At 41.5% G+C, this 12,342-nt stretch overlaps 1 protein-coding gene across 2 annotated transcripts; it reads left to right on the top strand.

Annotated features, from left to right (window-relative positions):
* The first annotated feature begins 645 nt into the window (after positions 1 to 645).
* ube2ka (ubiquitin-conjugating enzyme E2Ka (UBC1 homolog, yeast)) lies at positions 646 to 5,642 on the top strand. Of its 2 annotated transcripts, none has more exons than XM_010897456.4 (7): positions 646 to 747; positions 2,076 to 2,169; positions 3,732 to 3,790; positions 3,879 to 3,961; positions 4,075 to 4,174; positions 4,343 to 4,471; positions 4,702 to 5,642. In XM_010897456.4, exons 1-7 carry the CDS (start codon positions 697 to 699, stop codon positions 4,774 to 4,776), a joined length of 591 nt encoding a protein of 196 aa, XP_010895758.1. In that variant the 5' UTR covers positions 646 to 696; the 3' UTR covers positions 4,777 to 5,642. The 2 variants fall into 2 exon arrangements, with proteins under 2 accessions (XP_010895758.1, XP_010895757.1); XM_010897455.3 differs by lacking the exon at positions 646 to 747 and adding an exon at positions 754 to 1,170.
* The last annotated feature ends 6,700 nt before the right edge of the window (positions 5,643 to 12,342 follow it).

Here is a 12,342-nt window from a genome sequence, read left to right as displayed (position 1 = left end):
TACAGGAATAGAAATTCGACTTTCACCGTACCGCAGAGGAGTTTTAAAATCTGCCACACCCCCTTTGAATTAGCTTTTGTTTTGGCGAAATAGGAAAGGATGCAGTATGTTGAAAAACAATTGGGACTTGCCTAGTAGAACCATCCGGATTTTGTGAGCTCACATTCTATTTTGTTACAAGTGACAGATTGTGAACTCGCGAGATTAGGTTCAATGAGGTTACATAAACAGGCTGAGAAAGGTAGACAATAGTAAGACAAAAGTAATCGTAATACCAAGACTTACAGAGTCTGATTTTAATAAGTAATTTAGGTAGTATTTAAAATGACTGATGTGTCCTAAGATGTAGTTATTTGTGAAATGGCATCTCCACATAATGAAGTCTTCGAACAACCCCACCCCAATAATAACAGTTTAACCTCATATTTACGTTTATAATGTTTAATTATATATGTTGAGGTTTTTTTTATTGCGTATATGCATGTCTTGAGCAACATTACAAATAATGTCAGATGTAGTTTCATAATTAATAAATAAGCTAAATGCATTCCTTTTCCAATATAATCAATCATATGCAATTCTATATCCGTTTTTAACTGTCCACTCATGCAATCAAAAAGGTCTAGGCCTTCCAGTTATTTCAGACAAAAGCATCTCAAATGTTGACAGTGAGGGGACCAATGGCAAAGAGCATACATGAAAGCAGTGCTGCCGTTATCACATGACCCGCATTTCAGCTTGCATGCAGTAGGTATTAAAATGTTTCCAGGACCACCGACTGCCCACTGCGTACATTGTGGCAATATTGCTAGAAAAGAGACATTTCCATCGGCTCTTTTGTAACTACCGTTATCTTTTATGAGATCAACCAGTCACGTTACCGCAGAACTTAGCATTTGGTGGTAACGTTAGCAAGCTACCTTGCAACTGTTATTGTTGCTGGGATCTCAAAGTGACAGAAGCAGAGAGAACGAAAGTGCGAGGTGGACTGCGAATTAGCTAGCTAGCTAGCTGGGTTAGCTCACAATAGCTAGGAGGGCCGAAGCCAAATTAGGCCTGACTGAGCGAGAGAACAGGGTTCCCTTCAGACAGAAACACGGCGAAATCATGGCTAACATCGCGGTTCAAAGGATAAAACGGGAATTTAAAGAGGTTCTCAAAAGCGAGGAGGTGGGTTGTGTATTTTCTTAAAACTACCGTGAATGTTACGTAGCTACGCTAAGAAGTGTTGCTACGGTAATACAATAGCAAGCGGAGTAGTAAGTGTTTTGTTGGTTTTGAAGTGGTTCGTTAGTTAGCTACTTACAGTAGCTAAACAGAGGTTTTACAAATGCGAATTGCAGTGTTACTCTACCGTTAACTAGCGTGCGAAGGCCGAGGGAGGAATGTGTGACTGCCTTTTTTGCTAACGTTATGCTGCTGGTTAGCTACAGTTACCTACTATGAAACCTCCTTCCTGGAAGCCAACTGAACTACCTAGCTAGATGGCAAAGGTGGATAGCTAGCGTAACTAAGACAGTTAGCTGGTATTGCAAAAGAAGTGACGCAAATACTCTACACATTGGCTTAATATGAAGTTCAAACAACCATTCTCTTGTCAGATTAGAGGATATGTACCTGGTTGGCTATCTAGCTAGCCAACTAAAAATGTATTTGCTGTGTTGATATTATCACCAGGGTGTCAAATAACTTCTGCCGCAGTGGCTGATTTGGGTTGGAAAGATAGCGTGACATTTTCTACCTGTTTGTCCTGTTGCTATGGGTTGTGACATGCTTCGTGGCATACGTCGCATCTTAAGAAACATAGGTGTAATGTTATGGTAGTAGCACTGTAACAGGGAAGTAAACGGTTATTAAACTAGTTTTGCATACCACATCAGTCAAGTTCTCGTAGTACTTGTTACTTGTTGTCAAAGTATCTGTCATATCATGTGATACTATCAGAGGTCACATTTCTGTGGGTATATATCAGTAGTTCTAGGATGTTGGGTGGACAGGAAGTACCCTGTTATGGATGCCCTTTACTCCCACACCTCTGTGGAAGAATCAACTCTCCCCTCTCTTCTCTCTGACAGACTAGCAAAAACCAGATAAAGGTAGACCTGGTGGATGAGAACTTCACAGAGCTGAAGGGGGAGATTGCAGGGCCACCTGACACACCATATGAAGGTGAGATGCCCAGGGGAGTGCATGTCTTGGGCCGGGGACATGCCAAACTAGTTTAACCATGACAGTCTGTTTGCATAATCTAAAACTGGTTTACATAGATTGTTTTGCCACCTACCCATCTACACAACAGACTCCTCATTAAAAGCACCTGACACCCATTACAGTTGCGATTCATTTGGGAAAGTCTATGAACTTTGCACAAATCTTTGGATGACATTGTTTTTTAAATATTTGTTTTTAATTATGACCTATGGGGGTCCAGCAGTCTAAGCGGCTGACTCCATGGCACATGCGCTGCAGCGTGGGTTTGACCACAGCCCAGGCCTCTGTCTATTCCCACTGTCTATCAAGAAATGCATTATTTATTTTAAACATTTAAATACATTGCTCGAACTCAGTGCATTCGGTTGAGAATCACTGATAGGTCGCAATATTCAAACCGTGTCTCTGATTTCTTCGAGGGATACTTTGGGATTTTGGCAACGAGGCCCCTAATCTACTTCCCCAGTGACAATTAACTAGCATAAGCACAATGACTGGAAATCTATGGTATCATATACCATAGATTTTCAGACATTGCACCAAGTCTGTTAGCAATTGCACTAGTGCTAGTTAGCAATTTACTACAAAGTGTTCACAGAGACAAACATTTTATCAATGACTTAATCTGACTCAAGGATTAGGCAGTTTTCCTTACTTTGTGTTAACATTGGCTCTGCTCCTTTTTCATTTCATGTGTTCCCAAAACCCCTTAGAAGCAAAACTGCTTCACAGCATGATGTATGCTTTGCCATATTTCAGAGTGGCATAGGCTTTTTCCTGCATTACCATAGATATTTTTATACCTAACCAACTTCTGGTGTTTGTGGTATAAAATCTGTTTTTGTATTTTCTGACCATAGAGGCCAGTTCCAGTCAAAGTTGCTATGACGTTTAGCAAACTCCAGATGCTGATGTGGTCCATGGAGATTGATTTTGTTACTACTCAAATAATCCTCCTTACAAAACACACATTGTGTGCTTAGCAGAACATTGACAGGGCACTGAAAAAAAAATCTAGCTTGTCAGAAATGTGAATTATTCTACTAGCTTAGCTACAGTGTATTGAACATAATAACATAATTTTTTTCAATTAAATGCATTAGTCAGTCAGGCAAGTTCCCATTTTGTTGTAATACATAGCGACCAAAGTGTGAGTCAGGCTGAAGAGTTAATGTTGAGGACTGATATGTTCTCAAATGTGAGAGAGGACACATGTGGTATTTAAATATTTCCTGTAAACTGTTCAGTAGATATTTGTGGCTTTCAGAAATTATTTTATAAGATATCCTTTTGTTTTAAGTCATGCAAGGACTATCTGTAAACATAGTTCAGTTCAAAGTGAATTAGCTGGCCAATGTGATATTTCACTTCTTGCCCTAAATTTAAAACTGTACAGTTTTGGGGCTAATCCAATACAAACCCTCATGCCTTCTGACCAAGTACTTGTATATGTTTTGTATGCACACCTAGATGCATATTTTTGAGTTATTTCTGTCCTATTTGCTTTCCGTATCTTACAGGTGGTAGATATCAACTAGAAATTAAAATTCCAGAAACGTATCCCTTCAATCCCCCAAAGGTAGGAGTGGTGTATATATAAAATATTGACCTTTGCCCTGGTGAATCCCTTGATTATGTGCTTATTTATATGATTCCTCTGACCCCAGGTGCGATTTATCACAAAGATTTGGCATCCAAACATCAGCTCAGTCACAGGTGCAATTTGTCTGGACATCCTCAAAGACCAGTGGTGAGTCTGTTCCCGTACTCTGAAATTGCCTACTTTTCTCATCGTCTCGGTTAGCTGCTACTTGGTTACCAGCGGTCAGTACTCCAAAGCCCTCTCCCCTGTGTGTCTGACAGGGCGGCAGCCATGACGCTGAGGACCGTGCTACTGTCACTACAGGCCTTACTGGCAGCTGCAGAACCGGATGACCCACAGGACGCTGTGGTGGCCAATCAGGTGAGAGGAGCACTCTGGGGGCTGAGTCTGTTTGTGTGCGGGCATGCTTGAGAGAGCATGTGTTAGTAAGCCTGTAACATGCTTGTTGATCGCTGTCCTAAATTCTAGCAATGTTTCTTTCGGGCTGCCTTGGTACACACTCAGGGTTGTGGCTTCTTCTGTCTCCAGTATAAGCAGAACCCAGAGATGTTCAAACAGACGGCCAGACTCTGGTCTCACGTGTATGCCGGGGCCCCCTCCTCCAGTCCAGAGTACACACGCAAAATAGACAAACTCTGTGCCATGGGTTTTGACAAAGTAAGTGGCCCTCATGTGACCAAGCGTTTTTTGCTGGGTCAGTGATCAATCGCTTCATCTTCATTGTTATATTCCGTGTTATTTCCGGAAGATCACAACTAACTGGAGTTTTTCTTTGATACGTTGAGAAACCACGGTAAGAAGGTATTTTATTTGTTGTTTTACTAGTGTAGAAGTCATGTCTGTGTATTATAAACGTCCTTATCTGCTGTCTTGTCCCGTTGCCACAGAATGCAGTAATAGTGGCGTTGTCGTCGAAATCCTGGGACGTGGAAACAGCGACGGAGCTGCTGCTCAGTAACTGATTCTCAATGCCACATGGGACCCAACCACCCATCCCACTGCCCCTCTGGCCTGCCAGGCCCTGTCGGAATCACCCTCCCTCTGAAGCCCTCCTGTCCTCTGTTCCTCTGACCTATAAACCCCCTCGTCTAGCTGTTGGATAGCCCCCCCCTCAACCCTTTGCTCTGTACCGCTCCCCTCCACCTTTTCTGCCTTTCTCGCCTCGGCCCGACTCCCTTCCATCGTTTCACGTAGCTCAATCAAATGACTCCTCCTGGTGCCAAGTGCCACTGAATTTCTCCACCACTTATGCTGGACCCGATCCTTGTCCGTCATGCTCCCCTAAAACCCCGCTGGCATTGCCCAAACACACCCCACCTGCGTCCTACCACATACAGTCCTTTACATTGGTTTTGCTTGTGTGAGAACATAAGGAAGCAATGCTGTTTTCTTTGAGCAGAGCCATTTTCTTCAACATTTCCACAGTTTCCTAGCGCTTGCGGTGTCCATATCCATCGTAGGTCACCTGTCTTAGTTCTGCCCTACCAAGCCCGTGTCCCCAACCCACCCGGTCAGCAGGCAGCTTCTCTTCCCTCCCTCTGTCATCATTCTTTCTCCCTCACACTTTTTCTTTTTTTTTATTTTACATTTGGTTCTGGCCTCACACAGGAAGACATTTGGATACCCATTTAAAAAAGATGAGAAAAAACAATGCAGAAGTGCTCACATCACTGTTCACTGATAATGCTACTCAAGCAACTTGAGCGTGGAAGTAAATTAATGAATAAAATGTAATGGTTTCAAAAACATTGTATCCACTGAACTACACCAACAGGGGGAAATAAACGATTCATCTGTAAATAAAGCTATTAAAGTCTGTGTAAATTAATCCAAAATGTGTGTTATTTTTTTATGCTCTTAAGAAAAGCGTGTTTTTGAATTATTTTGGTTTTCAAGGGTGAGTGGCTAAATGTGTCTGGCTGTAGGTCAATGGGAATTACACAGACTACTCACGAAGAGAGGAGCAAACAATAATACAATATCAAATTGTGCCAGTGTGTTCACGTAATCAGGCTGAGGACATGCCCATATTTGTTTCAGCAAGGGTAATAGAATGCACAGTACCATCAGTGTACCAAACAAATGGGTAGTTCTGGTCAATAGAGATGATTGGAAAGCCACATGCTGCTGGAACATGGCAGGACCTGGATCAACACATTCTCCAGTAGGCATGTTTAAGGAAAGCCGCAGAGTAGGACGTTTGTGTAGTGATGCGAAGATTATTAGGCAGAACATGCAACCAGATGGCAAGGAAGTAAACATGTAGTGTTTGAACCAGCCTCGCCAACAGTGCCATCTTTTATCATGGGGGTGGATGTGGCTGTGATACCCATACTGCAGTATAATGCCCTAACACCCTTGTGGGGGGTGGGGTCACAGAATTCTGTGTGTTGACTTTGGAGTTAGAACTATTTAAAACCATAGAGATTCCCAGTGCCTGCTATCGGGCTCCATACAAATCCAGCATGAGGATTCCTCAGGTGATGTGTGCTTCCTCTCTTTATCGCTGTTGATGAATGTCTCCCCCCTGGTTTGTCACCTCAGTCTTCTGACAGCTGTGACAAGCAGTTGGATATTGGACTGAAAGTGCAAGTCTAATGAGGCCTGTGAAATGAGTGGAGGTCTGAAAGAGTGTCAGTGTGGTAACAGCTGAAGTCCCAGGTTTCCTCATGAAGTCTTTAATATGAACTCATCTGATTATACCACCTCGATATATTCCCGAACCATCTCTTCCCTCAGCGCCTTATTACCCAGGTGCCTAGGGCTCTCCATGGCAACCACCCCCCACAAACCAGAGTGTACATTTCTGATGCAGAACTATAGGCCCAACAACACTACCCCTGCAAATATGATTAGATAAAGATTATTGTCATTGTACAAGTACAGTATAATGAAATGCAGTTAGCATCTAACCAGAAATTGATGTGCATTTTAATATTTAATAATGAAATAAATATTTGATCCCCTCTCAATCAGAAAGATTTCTGGCTCCCAGGTGTCTTTTATACAGGTAACGAGCTGAGGATAGGAGCACATTCTTAAAGGGAGTGCTCCTAATTTCAGCCTAAATAAAATACACCTGTCCACAGAAGCAATGAATCAGTCAGATTCTAAACTCTCCACCATGGCCAAGACCAAAGAGCTGTCCAAGGATGTTAGGGACAATATTGTAGATCTACACAAGGCTGGAATGGGCTACAAGACCATCGCCAAGCAGCTTGGTGACAAGGTGACAACAGTTGGTGCGATTATTCGTAAATGGAAGAAACACAAAAGAACTGTCAATCTCCCTGGAAGATCTCACCTTGTGGAGTTGTAACGATCATGAGAACGGTGAGGAATCAGCCCAGAACTACACAGGACGCTCTTGTCAATGATCTCAAGGCAGCTGGGACCATAGTCACCAAGAAAACAATTGGTAACACACTACACACTACGCCGTGAAGGACTGAAATCCTGTAGCGCCCGCAAGGTCCCCCTGCTCAAGAAAGCACATGTACAAGCCTGTCTGAAATGTCAATGAACGTCTGATTGATTCAGAGGAGAACTGGCTGAAAGTGTTGTGGTCAGATGAGACCAAAATCGAGCTCTTTGGCATCAACTCAACTCACTGTGTTTGGAGGAGGAGGAAAGCTGCCTATGACCCCAAGAACACCATCAAACATGGAGGTGGAAACATTATGCTTTGGAGGTGTTTTTTTTTCCTAAGGAGACAGGACAACTTCACCGCATCAAAGGGACGATGGACTGGGCCATATACCGTCTAAATCTTTGGTGAGAACCTCCGTCCCTCAGCCAGGGCATTGAAAATGGGTCGTGGATGGGTATTCCAGCATGACAATTAACGACCCAAAAGACACAGCCAAGGCAATAAAGGAGTGTCTCAAGAAGAAGCACATTATGGTCCTGGAGTGCCCTAGTCAGTCTCCAGACCTTAATCCCATAGAAAATCTGGGGAGTGAGTTGAAGCTTCGAGTTGCCAAACGTCAGTCTTGAAACCTTAATGACATGGAAAATATCTGCAAAGAGGAGTGGGACAAAATCCCTTCTAAGATGTGTGCAAACCAGGTGGCCAACTACAAGAAATGTCTGACCTCTGTGATTGCCAACAATGGTTTTGCTACCAAGTAATTAGTCATGCTTTGCAGGGGGGTTGAATATTTATTTCACTCATTAAAATGCAAATCAGTTTATAAAATTTTTGACATGTGTTTTTCTGGATTTTTGTTATTTTGTCTCTCACTGTTCAAATAAATCTACCATTAAAATTATATAGACTGATAATTTCTTTGTCAGTGGGCAAACGGATAAAATCAGCAGGGGATTAAATACTTTTTTCCCTCACTGTACCAACATATACCAAACCTCTCTCACGCCTTATTTCTAACATATTCCACAACGATCAACCAATCAGCATTCAGTACCGTTTTTTTTTTTTTTTAAATAACTGTCAGACCAATCAGGAACACTTCTCTGTCGGGCAAATCGTGAACAAAGGTGGTTGTGGATGTGTCAGCCATAGACATAATAAAGAGTAGACGCCGCATCGACCGCTACTACCTACTGGCGCTGACGAGCCATCTTGGACCGGTCAGCCGCTCCACTCAGTGTAATCTGTTTTGGCAGGTGAAATGAGCTGTCAGCGCATTTAATCAATAATACCTCAGTGAATACCTTACTGATTTTCACACGTTTTTTTGCTGGTCATACATGTAGCTATGATACACAACACATGGTTCGGCGTATTTTAATATTCATAGTGGGCTTAAGAGTAATAGAATATTCTGATATATGATATAAAGTGACCAGACATCCGAGATCAAAACTGGGAACATAATCCCCAAAATGGGAGAAAACAGGGACATTTCCAGTTTGGCTATCATTCTGATTGAAACACCTAATGTGTAAATAGTGGCAGTAAAGTCAGATATATTATTTATTTTCCCTCTCTCTCTCTCTCTTTCATTTCACAGCCCCCCTCCCAACATACACACACCCACAGGTCCCTGTACTCTGTCTAAAATAGCAGGATGAAATGAAAAGTGACAGTTTTTATTTAAACTGCACATTTACTTTGTTGAAACTCCCTTGAAAAGTCTGCAAACTTAATGTAGCAATTTTCAAAACACAGTTACAAAGTGCTTTACAGAAACCAGAGGGAAAGAGATAAGGGTTAAGACAATCACAAACACAGAGACATAATGTAAAGATAACTTCACTATACACAATCTCACAAACCCAGTGTAAGGCAAAGGAGACCAACATTTGGATTCCTGGAGACACACACCATGAGGCTAGAGTTCATGAAACACAAACAAACAGGTATTTACAGACCCACCAACATTTACAGCAGTATTCATAATGTGACAGACCACTGTCCAGGCAGTTTTAAGCCATTGCTTTCAGTTTCAGTGTTAATCTTGTCAGAATGATGACATATGACATAAAGATACTATGTGTGATGAGTAAGGTTAAAGTACAGATATAAAGTTTAGAATTAGTTTTGGGATGCTGGAATTTAGGATTAAAGTCTTGAATTGTCGTAGAACCACACACACAAACACGCTCTAAAACCCCTGAGAGAGGACAGTTTTGCAGAGCTTCTTCCTCGTGCTCCCTTTCTGCAGTTCAAGAGAGGTGAGTTTGGCAATGTGGTGCAGCCTTATTTTGAGAAACCCAGACACAACCAGTGACAACAAGTCAGAATGATGGTTATCGATGCCAAACTGTCTCCTCGATGTGTTCCCCAAGCAGAAAAACATCCTCCGTTCCAATCTCCTCCCGGACAATGTGTGTGACTGTTGACACCTTAGGAGCTTGCATTGGTGAAGCTTGGCGGATCACCCTCTCTGCAGCTCTCAGCACCTTATTAAAATAATTTAAAAAAATACATTATATTTATATAGCGCTTTACACAGTGCTCAAAGACACTTTACAAAACAGAGAAAATAAGAACAAAGCAACCTTAATATACAAATATACATATCATTTTAAAAAAACAAGATAATAAAATCAAACCTTCACTGTGCCTTGTGATGGAATCACTAGGCCGCCGTTGTTTTTCAGGGTTAGAAGGTGGTAGCTCTTGTCAAATGAAGATGGTACAGCATCTCTGACCAAGCTCACACGGCACACATCACAGGACAGTTTTTTTAGAATCTGCCTGACTACAAACCCTGCTATGTAGACCAGAGCATTTTCCACCAGACCACCAAACCGAGTGGGGAGATAACTGTGGTCACACACAAGGGCCGAAATGTCGGCGAATGGAGATGGGTGCTCTTCAGCAGTTTCAGGAGAGGACATCTCCACAGCAGACAGGGACACAGTGTTATCCACATTGCCTGTCTCACCAGGTGAGACCACACCGAACCATCAGGCGGCGGAAGAGAGCCTGGAAATGGCGTGCCGATTAATTGTTATTCCAGCCGCCTTGTATGGAAAACAGGCACACAATACATACATTACTCACAAGACATAAAGATATTCATTAGGTATATTTTCCGAATTAATTGTAATTAAAATTTGGCATATCAGTTTCCGGTTTACTTAAGGCGATCACCCGTGTCGGCCAAAATTTCAGTTTTTAGTAGATGTCTCCAAGACCTGCCTAAAATAAGCATTAGTGATGTCCATCGAATTGTTGATGCCTGGTCCCCTGCTCCATTAAGCAAGCGGAACAAGGGATTCAAACTCTACGTATCGAGTTATCTGCACAACTACGAGGGTAAGTAGTTTACTGTGGTGTAAGCTAGTTAGCGATGTGTTCCTTTTTAGTGTAGTATTAGGCAGGACAATAGAACGCATAAAAATTCACCCTAGCCTCAAAAACGGCAAAAGAAAGCTGGCTGAGCTGGAACACTAGCATGTCCCCATAGCAAGTGAATTGAAACGAACCTTCGTTCAGCCTCTTCTAACCTGAGTGAAGCTTAAAATTCCATAGCCTCAAAAAAGCACCAAAACAGGTCTCCTCTTTTATTTTACTACTGTAACCTCATTTCACAACAAAACTGAAAAATAACAACTGGCATAGGAAGTAAACATCTGGTCCTATATGATATTAATTGCGCTTAAACCTGCGTTACGTGGAAGTATATAAAAAAAAAAAAATGTAATACAAAAATCGCCTTTTCCGACTATTTGTAGTCTAGTGTTTAAAGTCATTGAATGGCGCAAGCCATATTTTATTAAAAAGAGGACATTCTCCTGATTAAAATGATGCCCCACTTATACCTTGAAACTTAAATGAGTCACGTACATTATATTTCATTTTTTTCCATACAACAGCATCACTCATCTTGTTGGGAGTTTAGGTGTTTACTAATGCGGATGAGTATTAGTAAGTAAACCGGAAACTGCAACGCAGACTTCTAGACAAAAGCAGAAGTTTGTTACTATGCTGGTGCACAGAGCCTATAGGAGCTCCAAGTGATCTTGGCTGAACCTGTAGGTGAGCACATACCGCTGAACTTTGAGCAGTTCAGGAATCATCAGCATCAACGTGTCGATAATGATAACAAATCCAATGACTGACAAGTACCTGCAAAAGAAAAAAGTTGTATTACTCTGATCATGGCGAAAAAAGTCACCCCAAGAAAGCCCCATGTGATTTTGTTAATTCAAAGCAGTAAAGTGAATTTTCCATCACATCCATCAGTAATGTGTAATCACAGGGGTGCCTATCACAGGGGTGCAAACTCACAGAGAATGAAAATGGTAAACAGCTACCAGGGCAGATAGATAATTAGTTTGCATCCATGTTTTTAGGAATGGGATCAGTTTCTTGTTTAACTTATACAGTATACTTGTAGACAAAGGAACATTAACTTGGAACAATGTAATTGCAGAACTGGGATAACTTGAAAACACATGAAACTTGAAAACACCTACCATTTTGACACCTACATGTACATGAACCAAAGTTGATGAAATTGTGAATAAGCTTGTTTGCAAACCATTCTACTATCAGATGTTCTGTTGCCTTTATTTTAAGTGGGGTGGGTATGAGACATGAGAGGTATCTTACTTTTGTTAGGGTGAATTACATGTGAATAATACACAGTGTTGGGCAAGCTACTTGGAAATTGTAGTGAGCTAAGCTATTAGTTACTCTGCCATGAATAAAGCTTCACTACACAAAAGCTACCACCCAGTCAAATGTAGCAAGCTAAGTAAGACAAACACAGCAGGCTAGTTCACTACATAGAAAACTACTTTAAGTTGTGCTAATTTCACGTGACAAGAAGTGTAGCTTGTGTGGCCAAGCTACTTGGTAAATAAAGGAGTTACTACTACTGAAAAGTTACTTGATTCTGGAAATAGTGAAGCTACCACCAAAATACTAAGTTACTAGCTAAGCTAGTACTGCCCAACAATGATAATTATTGATTTATTATACAGTCTGTGCCACTTGTGTAAAATTAGCTGGCCAATGTTATACCAGTAATATTTGTTTTATTTCTACAATAGCATTCTTGTGTCAGTTGTAATCTAAGTCAGTGTTATGGAATATAACTTATCAAGTCTCA

This window comes from Esox lucius, chromosome 4, assembly GCF_011004845.1.
Source record: "Esox lucius isolate fEsoLuc1 chromosome 4, fEsoLuc1.pri, whole genome shotgun sequence".
NCBI classification, from domain to species: Eukaryota; Metazoa; Chordata; class Actinopteri; order Esociformes; family Esocidae; genus Esox; species Esox lucius.
This window is presented reverse-complemented; position numbering and strand designations above follow the sequence as displayed.

Coding starts and splice junctions, on each gene's coding strand:
- ube2ka (XM_010897455.3), top strand. CDS start 1,108: ATGGCTAACATCGCGGTTCAAAGGATAAAACGGGAATTTAAAGAGGTT. Junction 3,791..3,878: donor ATCCCTTCAATCCCCCAAAG/GTAGGAGTGGTG, acceptor CTCTGACCCCAG/GTGCGATTTATCACAAAGAT. Junction 3,962..4,074: donor GACATCCTCAAAGACCAGTG/GTGAGTCTGTTC, acceptor TGTGTCTGACAG/GGCGGCAGCCATGACGCTGA.